This window comes from Falco biarmicus, chromosome 8 (genome assembly GCF_023638135.1).
Source record: "Falco biarmicus isolate bFalBia1 chromosome 8, bFalBia1.pri, whole genome shotgun sequence".
NCBI classification, from domain to species: domain Eukaryota; kingdom Metazoa; phylum Chordata; class Aves; order Falconiformes; family Falconidae; genus Falco; species Falco biarmicus.
The window spans coordinates 38,297,799-38,319,999 of NC_079295.1; the positions used below are offsets into that span (position 1 = coordinate 38,297,799).

The window sequence follows — 22,201 nt, forward strand, 5'->3', positions numbered from 1 at the left end:
ACAATTAGATGAAGTTTGGCATTTTACATATTATATATATATATATAAAAATAAGTATGTTTTGTGTAGCCCTTCATCACCCTTCTCCATTCACCAAAGAATTTAAAAACCTAATTTGTGAAGGAGCACACCATGCCACCCTTCAAGTTCACATGTATGGGTTTTTTCTGTTGAATGAAAATGTGGGTAATGAAAGCAACAAGAGACATAGAGCTGTATCATGGTCACCCAGGAACCTGGAACCGTTGCTTAGCCTAACAGTAAAAAGTAAACAAACAGTGTATTTCAGGGTTAGATTTATCAGCAGTTTCATTTCCCTGAATAATTTTAATACCTGATATTTATGGAATCCAAAAACTGTTTCACATTGCCAAGAAAAATTATTAGTACTGTGGAAGAAAAATTTTACCCTGATGAATTCAGTGAAATAGCATTTCACATGAAATGTCATTAGTATTTTCAGGAAAGCAACCACAAAAATCCTTGCAACTACAACCTGAAGAGACAGATGTTTTCATCAGTGATACAAGCACATTTATCCAAATTTTTTTCTTCTAAGCTTATGTCAGCTTAAAACATACATGAATCTGTGGCATTAATAACAGCAAGAAGGCTGTGGAAATGAAAAAAATAAAAATTTTTGCTGTTCCTTGTAAAAGTTTATATTATTTCCTGCCCCAAATTATTTTACTGAACTTATGAGGATGCACATATAGGTTATTGATGAGGTTCTCAATCTTTCACTCTCCAGCTCCTTATGTGTTTGGCACAGCTACAGAGCCTGGGGATTCTGGGGCTGTTAAAGGATTGTGAGGAACAGTTCCTATGGAAAACCTTGGTAAAGTAAAAAACAAACAAACAAAAAATCTATTGGAGATTATTACACCTATGTGTAATTTAAAGATCCTGAAGGCACGGTGGTGGTGGAGCTCAATATCTCCATCAAAATTCTGCCAATAAACTCAAGACAAAATTCTATCCAATACCGAAATAGCTCCACTGACATCGACTTTTCTATGTACTTCTATGAAAATATACTTTTCATAGAAAATATAAAAATAATATTTCATAGGAAAAAATATGAAAATAAATACATTTAATTTTTTTAAAGAAGCCATTTACACTTAAGCCAGTGTAAAGTAAATAAAAATGTCTCACTGAAAAGAAACATCAGGCATCACAAGAAATAAATTTCATCAGGTCTGTGTAAGAGTCAATGATTTCAAACTCATGTTACTTGTACACCCACTAGTTAGAATTTAGTTCTACCTAATTATTAAAGATACAACATTCTCTGCCAAAAAATAAACAGTAACGTCTCTCAAAAAGATCAACTACTCACGCCTCATAACAACTGTAATTATGCAAAAACTGAGGGCCAAATCCATCTCTGATGATGTCAGTGGAATAAAAGCAGAACCTGTGGAATCATAGCTGTATGGTATGAAACTATTTAATACAGTATTTTTAAAGAAAATGAAATAGTTTTAAAGTTCTATTGACACAATAAACAGCTATACACCTAAGTTACCCAAACATGTGCAGAGCTGCGAAAACATTTAAATAGAAGTTGTATAAAAAGCAAAAATTGTCATTAAGAAAAGGAATTTAGCCACTTGTACAAAGAAACATTCTTTCCCTTCAATTTGCTCTCCTTTAGTTTTCATTTTATCAGTTAAATTTAAAAATTAGTCAACACACTGAATTAAGTATGTAGTTTTTCATTTAAATAAATCAGTCAACAATTCTTTTATAAAGTATTTAACACTTCATTGTAGAAACATAGGCAAAATGACTATTATAACCAAAATGAAAAATACTGTTCAATTTAAAAAAATGTACTTAAACAAGAACCTGAAAAAGTCTATGATATGCGTAACATTGTTCAAGCAAAATTGCACTAGTATTACATAAATCAAGAGTTTTATAAAGGCCCCAATATGGCAAAGTTTAGAAATAGGTAGTATGCATGCACAATAGTACAACAAAAATCTTTTATAAAACAGCAGTTATTTTTGTAATGCTTGTACAAAGGGAATAAAGAGCAACCACAAACATATTTAATCTGTTAGGTTAATATATTATGATAGCTAAAAGTCAGTCATGTCTAGCAGAGGAAGGAAGAGTCCTCCACAGTATATGTGTGAATAAGTCTTTTGTGCCTTTAAAGTTATGTATAAAATATTTCGATTCAGTTCAAACCTGAAAGAAATTGTATTCTTTATTTCCATCAAAATTAAAAAAAGATAAGTTAGATTTTCCCTCTTAGCAACAACAGAAAGCAGACCAGGTCAGAGCAAGTGCTGGAAACTGATACTGATGCTTTTCACTTTTGATAACTGTGTTTTTGTATTTAATCCAGACTATTGAAACTTGGGCTTAGGTAAGGTTTCACTACTAGGCAACCTAGTTACGTTTTACCTCCGCAATATCGTAGTTTATCTTCATTTAAAGAAACTGCTGTGTTTTGTATTCTTTAATATCTCTAAAGAGGTACGACTTCTTTGTGATTGTCAGAATTGAATGCTGTGATCATCCGTGTGTGCTTAAGGTTTGGGGTTTGGGTTTTTTTCCTACTGCTTGGTATGTGTTGGGGACTTACTAATCCATAAGTAATGCATGTGATTAAATGAATAAACATATAATGCATGTGTAGGCAATGCCCTCTTGTGCTCTAGGGTGGCTACTGTCCTACAGGACTGTTGGAGTTCATATGCTTCGTCCCACAGCAAGTAACGTTTCAGCTTCCAAGATATATCGTTACTATGTTCTATAAGGTTTTAATAAATACAAAGCTTGTTTACATGGTATATATGTTTAGTATATCATGTACAGTCACTGAATTTCTGAAACATAATCATTGTGTTCATGCAGACCATTAGATGTTTCATTTCTATAGTCCCATTTACTTCTTGGCAACCTAAAGCTAATTTAAAAGCAAGTTTGTTTGTTTGTGAGAAGTTATCTAGCTTTATCAGGATCTGAAGAGAAATTCTAATGGGCACAAAGAAGAGAGTAGACCATTCAATCATTCTTTCACCATTTAAAATAAACAAAATTACACACTGTACTACAGCTTCCAGACTACATAATGAAAAAGTGCAGATACCATCTTCATCGATTAAGTAGAACCAAAAAAAGTTCATAGAAAATAGATTGCTCATTTTCACACTACAAACTAATATGTTGTTTGCAATTTTAACAAATTTAAAGGTGTGTTATTTCAGCAGCATTGTTGTAAATTGTACCGTAGTGCAGTTTCTTTTTCATAAAAATACCTTACAAATGGTCAGTCAAAAGTCATCAGCAAAAGAAAAACCCAGAAAACAATCAATCAAACAAAAAACAGAGGTAATGCTGATGCCAAAACAATTATAATACTGTTGGTACATAGAAAAGTAATCCTTATATTTTATACATTTATACAGAGTATAAAAGGTAACAGCAGATTATGCCACAGTCTCCCTTATCCCAATATCTATTTTCTTTGGAAGGAGTTCTCTTCTTTCATCAACACTTGCTAAGGAGTTTCGACAGTTTTGTCCATCCATGTATAACTTTGCGTATACTGGATTGGCGTAATTTGTTGGCTGTGGAGAAATTAATCACACATTAGATCAGTCGGATTAAACCAAAATAAATGTTTATGGAAATGGAAATGGTTTTGTTAAAGCAAGAACAAGTACACATAAAATATAACTGGACATATTTAATAGATACCTGGACTTCTGCAAACCTGATAATGAGTTAATTATTTAGTTAACAACTAAATTCATGATGAGACATGCTATTAAAATAACCAATGACATGACATGCAGCATCTGATGATAGTAAAACAATAAAAACAATGACACAAATTAAAACAAAAACCTTGAAAAATGTCTCTGAGGTTGACTTGTCCACCTTATTACACTGGAAGATTTCAGAAGAGATATGAAGGAGTTTATAGAGAAGGTGCACTGTGAGACCATGTGACAAGTTTAACAGTAGAAAACTGCAACCAACAGTTTCCAGATGTATTACCTGTTCTAAGACATCAGCATCCCATCAATAGCTGACCAAGTTTTCGAATTCTGTGGCCCAAATATACAACATGATTTGACCAAAAATTCAATACTTTCGTAATGTAAATTAAACTTTAATAATAAACCAGCATAACTGTTCATATATCATAGTAGATACAGATTGAGAAGTATTTTCTCAACAGTTTTGGTAGTTTGGACTGTAACAAAAAAATCTATTGAAATGAGTGGTGGTTCAGTATAGGACAAGTCCATTTTTAATTTTGCAAAGCACTGCAGTATATAAGAAATCTCCCGAGTCTGACAGCACAGAAGGATACATAACATGGATGAAAACTTACTCTCCTATCAATTGTGCTAAGGGGAAAGCACTATCCAAGGTTTACCGTGTAAATGTCTCCACTAATTCCTTCATACTTGGTGCCTTTTTTGCCTCTTAAAAGACCTTTGCTGCGCCACTAGATGTTCAGCTTTTTACCTACAATAACTGGACAGGGTACTTTGTGGTGCAAATCTTCCTCTTCCTTATACCTAATGAAACAGCCCAGCTTTGCTTACCCAAATACTGACTGGAACACCACTAAACTATAGAGTAGGTAAATAAATTTGGTTGGTGTACATATGAAGTGGCAAAAAGTTAAATTACCCAAACAGCAGTGGGTAGGTTTTCTTGACTTGCAAATATCCTGAGTACACCCTGGGTAACAAGGAAGAAAAGATGCCTAGAACCTTAGTTCCTCCTTTCCCTGTTGACCAAGACCATTTCTGAGCCCAGGATTCAGACACTCCTTATTCAGACACGGCTGCCACTCGTGCAGCTAGTCAGGAGCTGCCTGATCCACCTATTACAGATGACAAAGTGATTGCCTGGTGTCTCAGTCTTCCTGGAATGGAGGCAGAAAAAGGTGAGCCACATTTATTTTAAAAAAGAATCATAACAAAGAAGATACTCTTCCATAGTGATGGAACATAAATATGTAATCAACTGCTGTAGTAATTTATGAGAGCAAACTCAGTTATACCTGTCTGTCCCCATTGCGTTAGAGATCTTAACATTTGTCATGATGGTTATAATCAGTAATTTAGGAAAACAGAGATTTAGTTTTATTTCAATTGACAGGCCTTTTTATTTCATTGGCAATCATTATTACAGATGATACCCACAACAGAACTGAGACACTTGGAATTTATATAGTACCTTATAGATTATTAAAAGTATACAGAACTTTTATATATATATTAGAAGTATACAGCTCTGTGTCATGATACCTCTTTGGAGTGGATACTGATACCATAATGCAGTACAGTGAGGTATAGAAAGTAACTGGAGTGACTTGAATAACAGAAAGAGTTAATGTTAGAGATGGGCATATATTCTAGCTTTCATCATCCATGGTTTTGTGCTCCATCAGAAATATCATACCCTGTACAAATTGTTAAACTTCCAAATACAACATATTACAATCATGCAAGAATGCAAATGGCACAAAAGATGAATATATATACTGAGGCACATGAAAATGAATATCATATTGATGTCCCTTTCTAATATTTTAAATTTCAATGGTTGTAAATATCATGCTAAATTGTAGTCAAAAACCAATGTTTTAGAAGTGGCTAATTTATAATAAAAATTGAAAGCTGAAAAATTAAGAAATGTATTTCAAATATTAAAGGAAATTGTTTATTTTAGTATGTATTACATTCCTCTAAAATAAAAGGACTTGTTTTCTTTTATTTTGGAACTTCTTTCGGTTTGATACACTTTGATAAATGCCTGTATTTACCTATAAATTGCAAATATATCAAGATACATGGCTGTGAATGCTGTGCTAAACTTATGTTACGTTATGTTATCCTATGATCACATTGCTTACTGCTTTTTTATTCCTTGCAAAGACACATTTGTGTTTTTAGATCACATTACAATGATGGGTACAGATGAAATTTTGTATGCAGAGAGGGACCCTTTATCTCAAGTAGAAAATGTATTATTTACTGTCAACCTTCTTTCCATTACAAGAAGAAAACCAAAATTAAAAAACAAACAGAAAATGCCTCTATTAAAAAAAAAAAGACAACATTTCTTTAGAAAGGGGCTGTGGTGGAATGAAATGGATTTGAATTATCATTTCTCACCCCTGTTGATAGTGGTCCTTTCAAGTCAGAGTTTAGGTAGATTGATGGAGCTGTGTGGGGAAGCTTGAATGCAGTGGGCCCTCCCCCTATGTATCTGGCCTGTATAAACAGAAAATTTTAGTTTCTGTGCTAATAGAGCATTTTGCATGTGTACTTATCAACACTGTTAAATAAACAGTGCACTGATTAAAAACATTATTTTAGAGTGATTACAATTAAAAAAAAAAGTCTACTTACAGGTATTCTTCATCATGAAAAATTCTTGCATTCGACAAGAGAATAAAATCCAGCATTTTAAAATCTTTTTTCATTCGGGATTAGAGCCAGCCTCCACCATAAGCACTGGCTCAGTTACTCTTCCTCCAGCGAGTAACTCCATTTTCAGCTTACCTCTTGCATTCAGCACACTGTCTATGTGATTCAGCGATGACATTCCTAGAGCTATCAGTAATCCGGTTATTGCTTTGTCAGAAATGCCACAGAATGATGGCTGCCCTTTGGTGTATGTCTGATTACGGAGCTCTAGGAAAGATATCGCAGCATTACCCCGTTCATCCCATGTCACATCGCTCGGGGAGTTCAATCACCGAAGAGTGGTGCTGCAGAAGTGACAGCATCTTTTACAAGAAAACGATAATACTTACTAGCTTTGTGTAAACATTTAATCTATCCAGCCAGGACTTTATGCCTTTGGAAGTTTTCATATATGAAATAAGTTAGTCTCATAGGTATGTGTATACACTTTCACGCTTCAGAGGGTAGGCTGTACCATAATATATTTCCATTCAGGATCTGAGACTAGACTAAAAAAGATAGGTTGCAACTTGGCAATATGGGGCAGATGTGTCTGTAACAAACACCCCCTCATTTCATAGTTTGGTTGCAATTATATTTTGGTAAAATGCAGGCACTAGGAAAAAATGTCAATCAGCAAGCATCAGACTGCAAGACAGCTGTTAATATATACATGACATTCTAATTAAATCTAACTTGACTTTATATTCATTAACTAAAGCTAAATGTCATTGGTTTATGTTTCTATTAATTACATTTAAAGCCAAAACATTTGTAAGACATAAAATAAGTAGAAGAAGATAAAAATTACCTTTTCTGCATTTACAGTAAAATCTGAGGCTAAAAGACCACCTTCACTGTGATCATGGCCCACCTCATACATGTTGTATGATGGATTGCCAATTTCTACGTTGATTCCTCCATTTATAATGGGTTGTCTTCTGATAGTTTTTGTCCTACAATGCATAAGCACAGACACAAAAAAAAAAAAAGCAGCAGCTAGAGACTTTTCAGGTAATTTCTTGGATGCTTCATCCTAAAACAGTAAAAATTTTGTTTTATTTCTCTTTAATCATTAAGACCAAAAGGATGAAAAAGTGTTTCCTGCAGAGACAATCAGAAAATCTTTCAATTTTTCAAACAAAGTAGCAATTTGAGTGTATGTGTAGATCTTACATAAGCTGGAAGTAGCTTTTTATTGTTTTTCTCAGTTTAGCTGGAGTGGTATGAATTCATACAAAGTGCTAACTCGTTGTCTATAACCTTGACTTCCTCCTTTTATTTCCAGATTTCCCTCACTTCCGAAGGAAAGCCTTGCAAATTCATTGCAGATTCCCTGCAGTAATGGAGCGAATATGAGTCATGTTCCCTTGCTCATTCATTTCACTTCCATTTGAAATCAGTTGCCCAAAGTCAGTTGCAATCTGAGGACAAGCAAATGGTTTCATTATGACGCATTAAAAATGTATGAACTTCTCGTAGTTCCAGTTTGTATTCCCTGCCAGTGGTTATTGGAAAGTTGAAGTTCAACTTCAATTTTTACAAACTTTAATAAAAGACAGAGTCTTATTTTTAACCTTGAATTAGATATCAGTAAAGATAAGTGATTGAATTGAATTGTTTTAGTTGCTGAATTCATTTCTTCTAGCTAAGGAGGTGGTTTTAGTCTGAGCAATTGAAATAAGCTCAAGAGGGTAATTTTTCCCAATGCAATACTTTCTCTAGAATTACAAGGGAATAATAGGGAGCTCACAGTTGGGATGGTAACAGTCGAGTTCTCTTGTTTGGTTGAGAATGATGCAGTCAGTGTCTGAAATCCAATGCATTAAAGGATCTGCATTTTTCAGAAATGACATAGACAAAATATTTCCTAAAATAAGCACTTATCTGTAGCGTACAAGTGTTCAACATCTACATCAAGTTTAGCACTTGACAGTCATCTTTGAAGAGGTACCCCCCCCCTAAAATACAATTTCAAATATAATTTTAAGGGGGAAAAAAGTTCTTCATTGAGGTTAGTTTTATTTTTCTACTGAAGATTTATTATTTAACATGTTATTCTCAGTAACTTAAAAAAATTTACAGACCAGCAACTGGTTTTCAGGATCTGTCCATCACAAAATTTGTGGTTTAGGTACAGCAGTATGTAATGACATCCATGCAGCCTGGCAGGGCCAGCATTGCTAACAATATGGTCAGGGAATGTATTTCACTGGCTTTTCGAAAAGGATTTAAACATTAATGCTTACTAGTTAGCACCAGAGTTTGCAGGGGAGATGCTATGTATGATGTTAGATGATAGTAACTTCAAAGATTCTTTTAGTCTGGAGGACTGAAACAGTCTCATAAATGGTCACATTTGCAGAAAGAGAAGATTCATCACAGATTTCAGAAGAACTTTACAAAAGATGACATTTGTCTTGCTTTCAGAGGTGGGGTAACAAAGCCCCAGCAGAAAGGTCGACAGCTGCTCAAGGCCAGGCAGCAGGCCAGCTACAGGCCTGAAGCGAATGGTTCACTGTCTGACCCCCACCCCAGGTCTTCCTTAGTTGGCCACCTTCTTATTATTAGGAATCTTTCCTTCTTAAATCTGTACCACCACTAACATCAGTTTCTCGTTTCTCTGAACAGAAGACAGTTTGCAGCTCTCTCAGGTGCCTGCACACGGTAGAAACGCTTCCCCTGCCACCCAGCATGGACTTCGAAAAAACAGTCACAGTCAAAATGTCCACCTCACTCCCCAAGTTCATTATCAGCCTTAAGGTACCTCCACTCCAGAGAACAAAAGACTCACTGTTCAGTGCTGGACTTTGGCTTCCTATGCAAGGTACTAAAATACAACGATGACAAGTCTTGGGACTCTGCAGTAGGTATGCTGAACATTGTTTCCACTGTCACTATAACTTCTATAAAATCAAAATGAACTAATCAAAGTAAGTAAATTGAAGTGAATTGTAACTAGAAACTAGAAATTCTGCACAGGCTCCATCTGAAAGTACTTCTAGACATGAGCAATATTAATTACATGGTTCCAGTGAAACACATTAATTCTCTTTATTAAGTTCACCAAGTCTCTGGACAGAATTATTGACACACTTGGCAGTATTGAGCAAATGGGGTAAGTAAAGAACTAAATTTTCTGATCTAGTGGATGTGAAATGTGAGTATAAACAACAGACACGATTGCTCCAGCAAGAACCAAAACATAACTCAGCACATCCAGAAACAAATTTTGGGTTGTTTGTTGTGTTTGGGGCTTTTTTTTTTTTAATATCTGCTCAACATATATAAAGTGGATTATTTTATATCAAAAAGATACACATAATTTAAAGATTCATCTTTTTGCTTCATACATCAATATAAAATTACTTACCTTCGTTTCCTTTTGCAAAGAAACAGTCCAATTACCAGAGTAGTGATCAAAGTCACCAGTAACACAAGCGGAACAATGATTGCAATGCTTCCTAAAACAGGGAAAGGAAATATCACTGAATACTCACAGCTACGTCTAGTAATTACTTCACAGCTGTAAAACAGAAATTCCCTCAGCAACAAATGCAATTTCATGTGATGACCTTCACTGATCTGACATTTTAATGTTGATCAATACAATAAAATATCTTTACACATAACGGTGTATACACAAGTGCTTTTATCAACAAGCCAGGAGTTTCCGCTTTCTGGATACAACTATGCTTTGGACTGATACCCTGCCCGCACTTGCAGCAATACTGTACGTAGGTGTGTGGAATTGCTGAACAATCTGGACTGCAGTGGCATGGCCACTGCGTTTAACTGCCACCATCATCTTCAGTAGTCTGAGTCATGCAACTATTAATTTAAAATATTCAGTAGGCATGGCCCTGATTGAAGAATTCCATTATTAGCACTTCCGTGTATGTATTACTTTTATTTGAGGGAAAATTAAAAGTGGAAAGCAATATTAATTTCTAGCTGGTTGGTGCATTCCTGTATTTTACTGCATTGTACTCGAGAACCAGTAATTTTCTTATGTTGATATAGGCAATCAAGGAAACTACAATAATGCTTAATGTAGCAGAAAAGCAGTGCACAGATCAGACAGTGATGTTAAAGGAGAGGAGGGAACAGGGAAAAAGAAAACAAGCTTAACATTATTTTGGCAGATAGGTTCACTGAAATGAGACTACCTGTAAAAAGAAGGTCAGCAATTGTACCCTTCTAAGAATTTCTCAGCTTTAATGTAAGTATCTGACAATAAAGAAATACATGCAACAAATAATTTTATGTTATAAAACGCTGGCCCTTATAAAGCGCAGGACTCCAATATAATGCAAATGTGGAATGACATGCATTTACTTTATTATCACAGCCCTTAACTGGTGGAAAACAAAAATATTGCTGGTTGTTTCATTGGTTACAATTATTGTTCTATTAAAGGAATAAGCTGTTGGCAATCTCTGCTCTACATTAAACACAGTCAAAATACAGAACTGAAAAAGATGCCATGAATTCTGCCTGAAGTCTTACTGAAAGCCAAGTCAGGTTGTCAGAGGCCTGAAATGAAGTACAACTGAATAAAGACTTGAGTCATCCTGAGTTCATTACGGTTTATGAAGATTCAGGATGTAAACAAGTACACTATTTGAAGAGAACATTTGACAATTAACTGGATGAAGTTCAATTTAGGAAAAAAAAAAAAAAAAGGTTCATTTTGCCTTGGCAGGTAAATACTAAAAACAAACAAACAAAAAAACCCCAAACCTAATCCAAACCTGAAAAACAGCCCAACAGGCATTAATTCCCATCTGGTGACCCTGGTGCAGCCTGGGGTCTAGAAGCATGCACAAGATGAATATCCATTTCCCAAATTTTAGCAGGTATCCCCTCAACACAGATGCAGAGAATGGTCTGGGTTGGAAGGAATCCTAAAGGTCATCTAGCTCCTAGCCCCTGCCATAGGCTTGACATTAAAATTGAAATGAATGGGGGGAAAAAAAAGAAAAAAACCCCACAAGAATGAAAGCCCAACAGCTTTCTCTGCTCTGCACAGAAATATAGTTTACAGATTCACTGTGACTAGTCTTCCTAGGAGAACTAAACTATCAGTCCCTTACTTCAAGAGCTTTCAGGAGGATTACTGTTTGTTTTTTATAGCGCCTAGTACAACTGAGTCTTCATCTGGGTTGGTGGTTTTCAGATGCACCTGTTGTTTAAATCATAGAACCAGAGAAGGGTCTGGTTTGGAAGGGACCTCAAAGCCCACCCAGTTCCCACCCCCTGCCCCGGGCAGGGACACCCCCCCCCCAGCCCAGGCTGCTCCCAGCCCCATCCAGCCTGGCCTGGAGCACTGCCAGGGATGGGGCACCCACAGCTGCTCTGGGCAGCCTGGCCCACCGCCTCGCCGCCCTCACGGGGAGAGGTTCTTCCTGATATCTAATCTCAATCTACTTCCTTTCAGCTTAAAACCAATCCCCTTGTCCTATGAAAACATGAAATACTGATCTAGGTTCTGGCTGATTTTTCACCCATTTCCAGCTTGTAAATGTTATTTCACTTGTCTGGATCACTAGAAAAAATTCATCTAAGCATCAAGCTGATCCGAACGGTGGGCAATTCATTTGCCTGCTTCAGTTGGGTTAAATGTGACCAAGAGACGTACAGCAGGGTACCATCAGCATACTCCATGCACTGCAGGGAACCTTGTCCGGTTTAACTGCTAATAGTTTAGCAACACCATCCTTTTATGCTTACAGATGTTTTTTAAAAAAGTATGAGAGAAACTATTCTTACTTTCAGGGTGGTTTTCACAGCAGGTAAAATTCAAACCTCTACAGACAGCCAATGCAAGAGTGATGGACTACTTACAACTCCATTTTTTATGCTTTCAGTAGGACTTAAATGGTCAGAAGGTCTCATACTAGTTCTCTGCACAGCAGTATCACCAAGCACTAGCCACTTGATAGGCTTTGTGTAAGAAAAGGGCAGGCTAGCCCTTCAAGCAGTGAGCACATATGGCTCCCATCCAAACCGCCTCACGAGACATCGAATGTCAATCAAAATGCTGAGATATCTATATTTGTGGTTTGGGTTTTCTTTTAAATACAGGCAACCAGCACGCTTCATGACACAAACTCACATTCTAAAATATCCCCAGGTAAAAATTTCTCAAAACTGAGCCAAATTTGACAAGTGAGAGAAGTTATTTGAAATACTTACTTGTACTGATATTGTCAGACTTGCTGCTTTTGGGAGCTGGCCTCTCACACTGTGTGCCTGACCAGTTGGCTGAACATCTAAAAGTATCCAATTAAGACGGTAAAGTTAATAGATGTCAGCTATTAACACAGTAACCTATTAAAGAGACCACCAGCATCTTCTCAAGAGCTACACAAATGACAAACAGTGATTCTACAAAAGAAACAATAAGCTTCATGGAAGGAGTCAGCAGTATTCTACCATGGCACTTAAAACATTTAAAGTATGTTTTTAGTTTAAAACTACAGATTTGCTTCTTCAATTCCTGTTACTATCACTGCAATCTTCATTCCAGAGTCCTTTTCTAAAATTCTTGAATAATAAAACAACAGGCATAATCAGCAGTATATTAACATCCTATTAAACCAACTACCGCCTACAATGCACTAATGAAGGAATGCTTGAGCTGGATCCACGCATAGGAGCTGGATCCACGCACGCATAGCCAGCTTAGTCCAGCAGGACTTATTTGCTAAGGCACTTTATTTGCACCATATTATTTTAGGGTCAGCTTTGATCTAGACGCTCGAACAGCCCCGTCAGTACTGCACAAAGTGTATCTGACTGAACATAAACTACAACATGCATCCAGTATCCTGCAGTATCCATCCCAGCTGGCTGCTTCCACCGTTCTGCCATTTCCCAGTGCTCTGGGTAATGCAGTTTACTGCAGAACCGTTCTTACAGACCTGGTTGTAATAATTTACTTGAACAATTAGGACCTGAATAATATTCACAAATTAACTGAAGTCCCCTTTTTTCTTTGCTTTCAGATTTAATCATTGCCCTGAAAATTGTAGAATTTAAGGGTTTTATCTTTTAATTTTTAACTATAAAACTAGATACTTATTTGCAGAAATAGATACATGTGTGTGTGCAAGGAGGTGTGAGAGTTAAAGCATGAAGAGCTGTCCTAAAGGGACAAGAGTATTTACTGGCTTCAGAGGGCCCTGAATACTGTTTGTGTTCAAAATACACTCTTCACGAGCCAGGTGCCTGGATGCGTACAGTTATTCTGCTATAATTTCCTTGTATGAATATCACTATGCAAATATTTCTTCAGTTGGGATTCAGAATGCTCTCCAGCCATACAAGCAAACACAAGGAGTCCAGCTATGCAGGCTCAGCAAATGCATCAAAAATGGAAACAAATACCTGAATGAAATTCAATTGCTTATTCATCCTGCTGTAAACATGATTAAGTTTACTATAGAAGCTCAAGCTCTCCTTGTGGAAATCTGTGACGGCAGGAAGCAGTCACTTTTCATCTGCCTCTGTTGTGTATTGTGCACTGAAATACATATTTTTCTAAATATTTTTGAATTATTTATGAATTTCAATGTGGGTTACCTTTAGGAAAATGCATAAGCATTACCAAGCACGCAGTTCTAAGACATCCTGTTATCTGATGCCTTTCTAAAGATTTAGCAAATCGCAGAGTTTAGAGGTGGACATGCTTAACGACTGACATCATTCTGTAATGCAAAAAGGTTTGGAAAGATAGAAAATATTCCAGACAAAAACTGTGGAATTCTTACAGGAGAGCTCTAGCCAGCTTTGTTGATGATGCTTTTGTCTGGCTTTTGTCATTGCAGATCTCTGCAGAAGAATGGCTTGTTTCTCTCTTTGCTCCTAAGCCTATTCCAGCACAATCCAACATTCAGATAACTCTCTTTACTGGGTTTCATACCAAGTTTGAACTTTTTTCAGGGAAGTAATTTAATTTTTGGTAGGATATGTTATGAAGGTGCTTAGCTCTACAGAGGTAAGGCACAGATAGCCTTTAAAAACATGTTTGTTAATTGATAGCTGATTGAAGTATAATTTAGAAGTTCTTCAAGTTTATTGAAATGTTTGTTTACTTAAATAAACATGGAAAATACTTATATTTCCTCACTGCAAAAGGAACACCCCAGTTACTAATTAATTTCACACATTACGGTTCACAATGACATATTTTATAACTGAACCCAGCTGACATTTCCACTCCTGCTTACCACCGCTTCAGCACATTCTTTAGCACATTTAATTTTTCAAAAGATGCATCTGTTCCATTTTTTTTTTTTTTACAGATCTCTTTTTAACAATTCTATCAAATGGAAAAGATTACACTGACAGCCTATCTTACTAAGATACTATTCAAGGAACTTGTTTTTTCAGAAGATCACTACTCAACATACAGCTGCAAAATAAGTATCTCCATTCTTGTAGAGAAACACCATAAATCTTTCTACTTAGAATATTCCACTGGGATTCAAACTGCTGGCATGTGACAACCATGAAATAAAGTCCTTAGATTTCTTTACTGGAAGTTTTGCATCGTTGCTGTTGGGGATTCAGCTTATGTGGTTAAAGCTTGTTATGAGAGGCAATTTTCATTTAATACTACACTATCAAAATGGAAAGATTTCTTTCAGTTAAGACATATCTTAACTTTGTACCTAAATCTTTATATTGAAGGTTTCAAATACTCCTGCTGTACAAGAGAATCATAACCATAAATCTGTCTTAAAACAGTTTAAAAACTATAATATAGATACTGAGACTAGCATAAGAATCACAATGAAGCATGCAAGTATAAGCTTATTAGAAAATAGTGTCTGATGTACAATTATGCTCTTCAAAATCTTACAGCAGATATGACACTACAATAGATGGTGAAGAAAGAAAACCTACAGCTATCTATGTAGTAAACAAGAACAAATTAAAGAGTATTAGCAGTTCTTTACCTATTTAGGCATTTTAATTGTAAGTGGCAGCAATACTGAAACATTTCTGAGGCATTTGATAAAAGTCTCATAAAAGACATGATTAAGAGTTACCACTTCATTTTATTTTTTTCCAAACGCTTGCTGTCTCCAGCTTCAAAGGGACTGAAGCTGACGGGATCGCCATCATTTCCCTCTATACTCAGAGACAAAACGATTGCCCCTTGATGGTCCAGCAAGCTAGGAAGACTTGGGCAGATACAACAGAAAAAGAAATAAAGCCCAGGGGGAAGGTATGCTGTCTGCAAGGGGATTTGACAGAAAATTAGCCATGAGCAGGCACATGAAGAACGATGGGGTTCAGACATGGACAACTGTTCATGCCAAAACATGGGAAATGAGCAGGTCTTAACCATTTTCAATTATTTTTAGACACTGTAGACAGACATTGTTTTCAATAACATTTTCAGACATTTAAACTCAGACTGCTCAGCAGCTAGAATAAGAACCAACTCCTAGCTCAATTTCATGCACAGTGTTTGTACCTTGCCAAATCGTTTGGTACCAGGAGCCTTTGTTCTGTAGCACTGCCAATACTTGTATGGTCAGAGACAGGGCATTTGCAGTAAGGGCAAACTACAAAGCATTAACGAAACAGAACTATGTAAAGTCAGGGGTTTCATGGAAGACATTCATATTACCAAGAATGGTGAAGAAACAACAGTGATAACGCCTCATCTGAGCTACACAAACACACAGAGATGGAAACAGATGGGGAGCCCTACAGTGAAGCACAGGCTAGAGTCAGCCGAGTGGTGCAAGGTGCTGCAGTGAACATCTCCAGGTGCAAACCTCCGTTCCCAACAGGATTGGTGAGCAGATCGAAGAGCAACAATATCACAGACAATGCCAATATAAAAACTGAGAGTGAATGTAATAAATAAAGGTTGTACATGGTCTGCTGCCAAGGTCATTAATAAAACCATGCTACAGTGCTCTCTGTTACAATTGACTTCTACATTTAGAAAGAGATGAGTGCTTGAGAAAAAAGTTCTGATACACAGAATGCCTAAGATGTAGGAATTATTATTTTGAGGAAATAGTAGTACAAACAGAGATGTTTTAAAATCTTTAAACTGAAATTACAAAGGTGTGCCACTTGTAATGAGGAATATTTAGAATTAAGGTTGAGACTGATCAGTGCTGTTGTTACAGGGCCTATTCATGAAAGAAAATGTCTCTCTCCTCTATTTTTGTCTAACCCTTACAGGTCAGTGCACTGAAACACCCTAAATCTAATTATATGGGCACTTGACCAAAAGGAACCATTTGACTATGAAATGTCTGAACAAAAAGAAAAAAAACTAATAAAAAGGCTAATTTGGTGGCAATGTGCAATTTTTTTTGGTTTTGTTTCTCTTTCTTTTTTTATTTTTATTTTTTTTTTTAGCCACAGGCATTGTTATAGAAATATAATATAGCAGGCATAATACACACTTAAAAGCTCTTTTGTAGACAACTGCTTACAAATTCCATATACCAGTCTGTGTCAAAAAAATGACAGAAAGCAGCATTGAAAGATTGTTCTGTGTGTACTACAGAATCTGTGAGTCACTACAAAATAAAGGTGGAAGGGGAATTGAAAATGTTCCTTACCTATAAATGATATTTCTTCATTATACAAAGTAGTTTTCTAACTTTGCTTTTCTTTTAAGTCACAACATAGATGATTTTTTATGTAAATAATAATAGTGTAGTAAAATGTCCTAATGAAAGTATCCAGCCTCACTATTTTAAGAACACTTACATTAAAATTTCACTGGAACACATCTTATAACAATGTTAAGACTATTTCTAAGATGTGAGAAAAGAATATTGGGATTAGAGTTATTTACTATCCGTATTAAGTGGCATTGAAAGATGGAAACCAAAATAATCCCCTCTCTCCCCTGGCATCTGTAGGATGACAAAATCCTTGTATTAAACCAAATAATTAAACTATTCTTTGTAAGAAATTCAGCAACACTTCTGGCAGCGTGCTTTTTTCATACAGGAAGCTGATATTATAGCATTATACCCACAGACAGATATGTATCTCAAAGATAAAAAGAACTTTCATAACAGTGAAAGAGCAAAAATCCAACCCCAACTTTGATCAATAGCATATCTTGTACCTTCTCCTATATTGTAGAGTTTAATTATTTTCAAATAAGAACTTTTCCCTAATTATTTTATACATGAACAGACCACATTTTAGCATTTTTGACTAACGAGCACCACTTGGTATCTTCAGAAGGAAAACAAAGTGAAGGAATTCACTGTAGAAGCCAAAGGATAGAAACATTATGGCTCTACTTGAAAATGAAATACGGATTACCTTGCAACACAAGAAATTAAGAATGAGAAAACTGCATAATCCAAAAGCAGGCAAAACAACAGAAAATTACTTTTAAGGAACCCAAAGAAACTCAAATTTAATAACAACACATAAAAACAAAATATTACTTTAAACATGAATTTTAATATGAGCATGACACTATACATGTCCTCATTCACACCTGCTGCATGGTGTTCACTGCAAAGGAACAAGCCTTCAGGTGCAACTCAGCCTCTATCATCCCAAATTAAGAAAAAGAATAATTGAGGGTCATTAAACACCATGCTATTAGGAATGTGTACACTATATATGCTATACAAATATAAATATTAACACAGTAAATATATAAAACTTAAGCATGTCTAGATGACTACTACTGTAGCTGGAATTACACTGAGCAACAAAGCAAAAGGAAGAGATCAAAATGGTAAAAGAAAAATGAGAAATGACTGGATCAATAGGCATATGACAAACCATGTTGTTCTCTCCTTCTCACAGAGGCAAAGCAAGCAGTGATGTACAGCAGCAGCTACTATGCAAGCTTTATTCAAAAAATCATAAACTCATGGAAAAAGGAAATTCTGCATTACAGCCTAGCTAGTAGATGTTCAATGAAAAATATGCATACTCCTCTTTTCCAAGGTCTTCTCATTTCTTCCTTTGACAACCATTCTTCAAACACCTGTTTGCATTTAATTCTTGAACTAATACTAGTTTGCAATACAAACCGAACGGAAGATCTTCCATAACAAAGTTATAACCTGCTGCTGATGTTCAAATTCAACACATTTATAATAAAAGTTATCTTTAGTTGAAAAAGAAAGCTCTCAAAGAACTAGCATGATACTGTGAAAATCCTATTGTAATTGTAATTGGGGAGCTCATTAAATACACCCCAGGAAATCATATGGCAAACATTTATTGTAAGATACTTGATAAAATGTTCTGTTCTCTGACTTACACCACCTGTCAGAGTGACAATTGCCTCTGCTCTTCAGCAGTCTCCTTGGCGCTGCAATTGTTCTACGCTGCAGTAGCTTTTTCGACTCAAACCTTAGACATTGACAGTCAGGGGACTGCACGGTACAGCCCCTTTCTTGTCCACAACCACACTATGGACACACCTTAACCTTTTGTTTGAAGAGAGGTTTGCCACAGTTAGGAGCTGTACATCTACTTACGAACTTGCACGTACTTACAACGTTTGTACATGTACTTATATAATAACTGTTCCTATCTATCTGAAGATTTTTACAAAAGGAACGTCAGGAAGAAGGCGCAGCCATCACAGGAGTATAAGCTGGAAGGAAGCTGCTCCATCAAGAGGATTTCACTCTTTCCTCTCCGATTTCCACGGCACAAACACATGCACACGTGTGCCTGTACCCACACACAGCACACACACAGTGTCTCTCTCCAACCTACTGGAAATAAAGCCAGCAAGAGCATCCCTCTTGTTTATTTCACTCTTGCAGGAATTATTTTTTCTAATTTATCTACATCTCCACTTTCGAGTTCAAGCTTCTTGTTAGGATTTTTAAACCATTCCACAACTTGTTCTCTCCCCCTTTGTTCACTATTGCCTTTAACCTATTACTTCACAAAAATTCTCAGTTTAAAAATGAATTAGTTTATTATTTCTCCACCATACACTTTTCAGTTTCCTCTGTTACCAACTCATACCTTCTTTCAAGTTCCTGTACAGTGTATGCCTTTTAATTAATCTGAAAGACCACTGATTTCTCTAGCTAATTTGCTCTCGAAGTCATGCGTCTGCTTACTGCAAGCAATTAAACTACCCAGGATGACTTATTCTTCATTATAGAAAAGGTGATGTTCGTTCTGATGTAGAAACACAACAGCCAGAATGTGAAGCCCTCTGAACAATCAACATATCTAGTCACAGGCAACTAATTTAATGCTGTGCATTGCCCTCTGAATTTCTCCGTTTCTGATGACACCTAAGAAACAGAGGCTCTACACTGTAGACACACAGACCTGCCCACACCTCGTGCAGAAAGTAACCTAAGAAGGAATAAAGTACTATCCTCTTAATTAGCCAGCATAATATGGTCTTACTTGTTTCACCTTAAAGTCCTCAGCCACTGTCATGCAGCATTCCTCAAAAGCTCATTACAGCATTTTAAAGCTCTCTTTAAATTTAGTTAGCTTTAGATTAGGATCAATAGGATTTATATCTTCTACTGGTTTTGGTTATAAACTTGTAACAGAAACTATCCTCCATTATATTTATATTATGCCCAGTGTGAGGGCATTATGATTTGATCACTTTTATTTGCAAATACTAATAATAGCAATAATTATACTAATAATGATAAGAATAGACCACATCTATGTGCAGATGCAAATCATATTAGTAATACAAATAAAAAGCTTGGAATTATAGCTTCCTAATGTTATGGTGAAGGTGTAAAAGAAGCAAGGGTGAGAGTGGGTAATCCTCTGTACTAAATACACTGATACAACACTGCCTATGTAACACAAGATCATCACTGGCTGTACTTGACAGTTTCAGTGTTTTTAAACTCCCTTCACTGGTATCACACAAGGTATAATCTCCCCCTAAACCCTGCTTCTCTCGCATGAATGTATGTGCAGGGAGATAATTAGTGAGAAGGAAACAGAGGGGCAAATAAAGGTAATTACTAAAACACAAGACAGACTGACAGAACAGATGGAACTGACAGTTTGTGAAATAAACAGAAAAAGCATTTATTTCCCATCTGAGTCTGATCTCCTGTTCATTCTGCTTTCAATGGGTGTGTGAAGTTACTGGAGCAATTCAGACATCTCATAGGCTGCCAGTGTAACAAACATCACACACTCCCCAACCCTGCAGCGAGCAGTACTAAAGACATCCTTAAAAAATTTATTATGTGAACACTAAAAGAGCCAGTAACTGTATGTAAGGTGAAAGGCACCCCGAGCAGTACATTTTCCAGAAAAGGTCAGTACCTCAAATTTTAACATTCTGATATTAAATTCTCTTGCAACCTTTGTTATTTAGCAAGACAGACAATAATAGGGTAGGGGGGACAAATGTTCTTTATCCCCTTAAAAATAATGCTAAGAATTAATAATCTAGATTGCACAGGACCTCATATCGAAAACGAAATCACAGTCTGTTCTGTGTCCTTTTAAACCTGATAGAGCATTCACTGAAACTGGAGACCAACTTCAGAAAACCTTCCTTTTTTGGTGGCTTACAGCCACAGACAGGCCTTAATTCATTCCTAAACTGGTTAGGTAAAGAGCAGAACGTCTGTTTCCAATGATGACCTAATATTTAGTGCATTCAGGTTTTAAAAAAGGATTAAGATAGGAAGATAAAATGTAACTGAACAGCACATGTTGGTAACAGGAGAGTATGTTCTTAGAGGCTTATAGATCCTCTGTATAATGACAGCTTTAGGATTGCTCTTTAAAAGAAATGAATCTTATCCTCTGTTGTCTCTACTGAATGATGATAAGGGCTTGATTATGTATAAAGTTTGCATTCTCAACTGATCTGGTTGCGAGAGAGAAAGAGAGAGAAGAGTTCCTGTTGAACGACAATAATCCCGGCCATTTCTTATTTCTTCTAAAAATCACCCATCCGTGACTTAGAATTTGGTTAAGAAAAGCGTTAGCCCGTCGGTGAGTGTCTCTCAGAGCCCAGACAGATGTCATACATCGCGTGGGCACGCCTGAGGCTGGAGGGGTGACCCATCCTCCCTCACAACGGAGCAGAACGTAGAAAATCTTTTGGGCCTCCTGTTCCCTGATGCAGTGACTCCAGCGAAGCACGGGATTACTGCACTCCTTCCTGACATCTCCTACTTGCCAGTCTCAGAAAAAAGACATCTTCATCTATCTGGAAGCAGTGTTTGGCAGCACAGCTTTTCAGCATAGTTCCTACGCTAGCAATCCATCTCCCCGCTTCTTTCCATTATGCAGATAAAAGTCAAAACAAAAGATTGCTGGGTCTGTAGGTCCTGCGACACCTTTTTTTTTTTTTGGCTGGTATGAATTCCTGCCACTGTTGGCATCTGGCCTCAAAGTCCCGAGACGTTAAAATTCATGTCATCAATGCAAAGAGTAAGTAAGAGATTCAAACATGATTTTAAATCCTTGGGTGTAATACTTTTTTTTTTTTTCTTCATTTTGACAGTAAACACAGTTAAACCAAATCAAAAGATCATGAAAACAGGCAATAATATTTCATATAAAAATCACTCCACACAATTATTATACATATTTTCTTGTAAGAATTCATCATGAAGTAAAAAAATCCAACAAACTTTTACAGTTTAAATGGTCAACACATTCTTAAGAATTGGGAAAAAGAGTATGTAAACTTCAGAAGTGATTCGTAATGCTGTATTTTAGACTATTTTACCTATTAGAATGTTTTACAAGAAATT

The 22,201-nt window shown here is 36.2% G+C and overlaps 1 protein-coding gene across 1 annotated transcript in view; it reads right to left on the reverse strand.

Moving 5' to 3' along the window:
* Positions 1–1,748: 1,748 nt before the first annotated feature.
* LRP1B (LDL receptor related protein 1B) overlaps positions 1,749–22,201 on the reverse strand; it is a 470,964-nt gene continuing 450,511 nt past the window's right edge. Inside the window, exons 85-89 of the mRNA XM_056350419.1 lie at positions 12,654–12,730; positions 9,829–9,919; positions 7,267–7,411; positions 6,162–6,260; positions 1,749–3,590 (exon numbers count right to left, since the gene is read on the reverse strand). Coding sequence (XP_056206394.1) covers positions 3,450–3,590; positions 6,162–6,260; positions 7,267–7,411; positions 9,829–9,919; positions 12,654–12,730 — 553 coding nt within the window. The 3' untranslated portion in view covers positions 1,749–3,449. The remainder of the gene's footprint in view (positions 3,591–6,161; positions 6,261–7,266; positions 7,412–9,828; positions 9,920–12,653; positions 12,731–22,201) is intronic.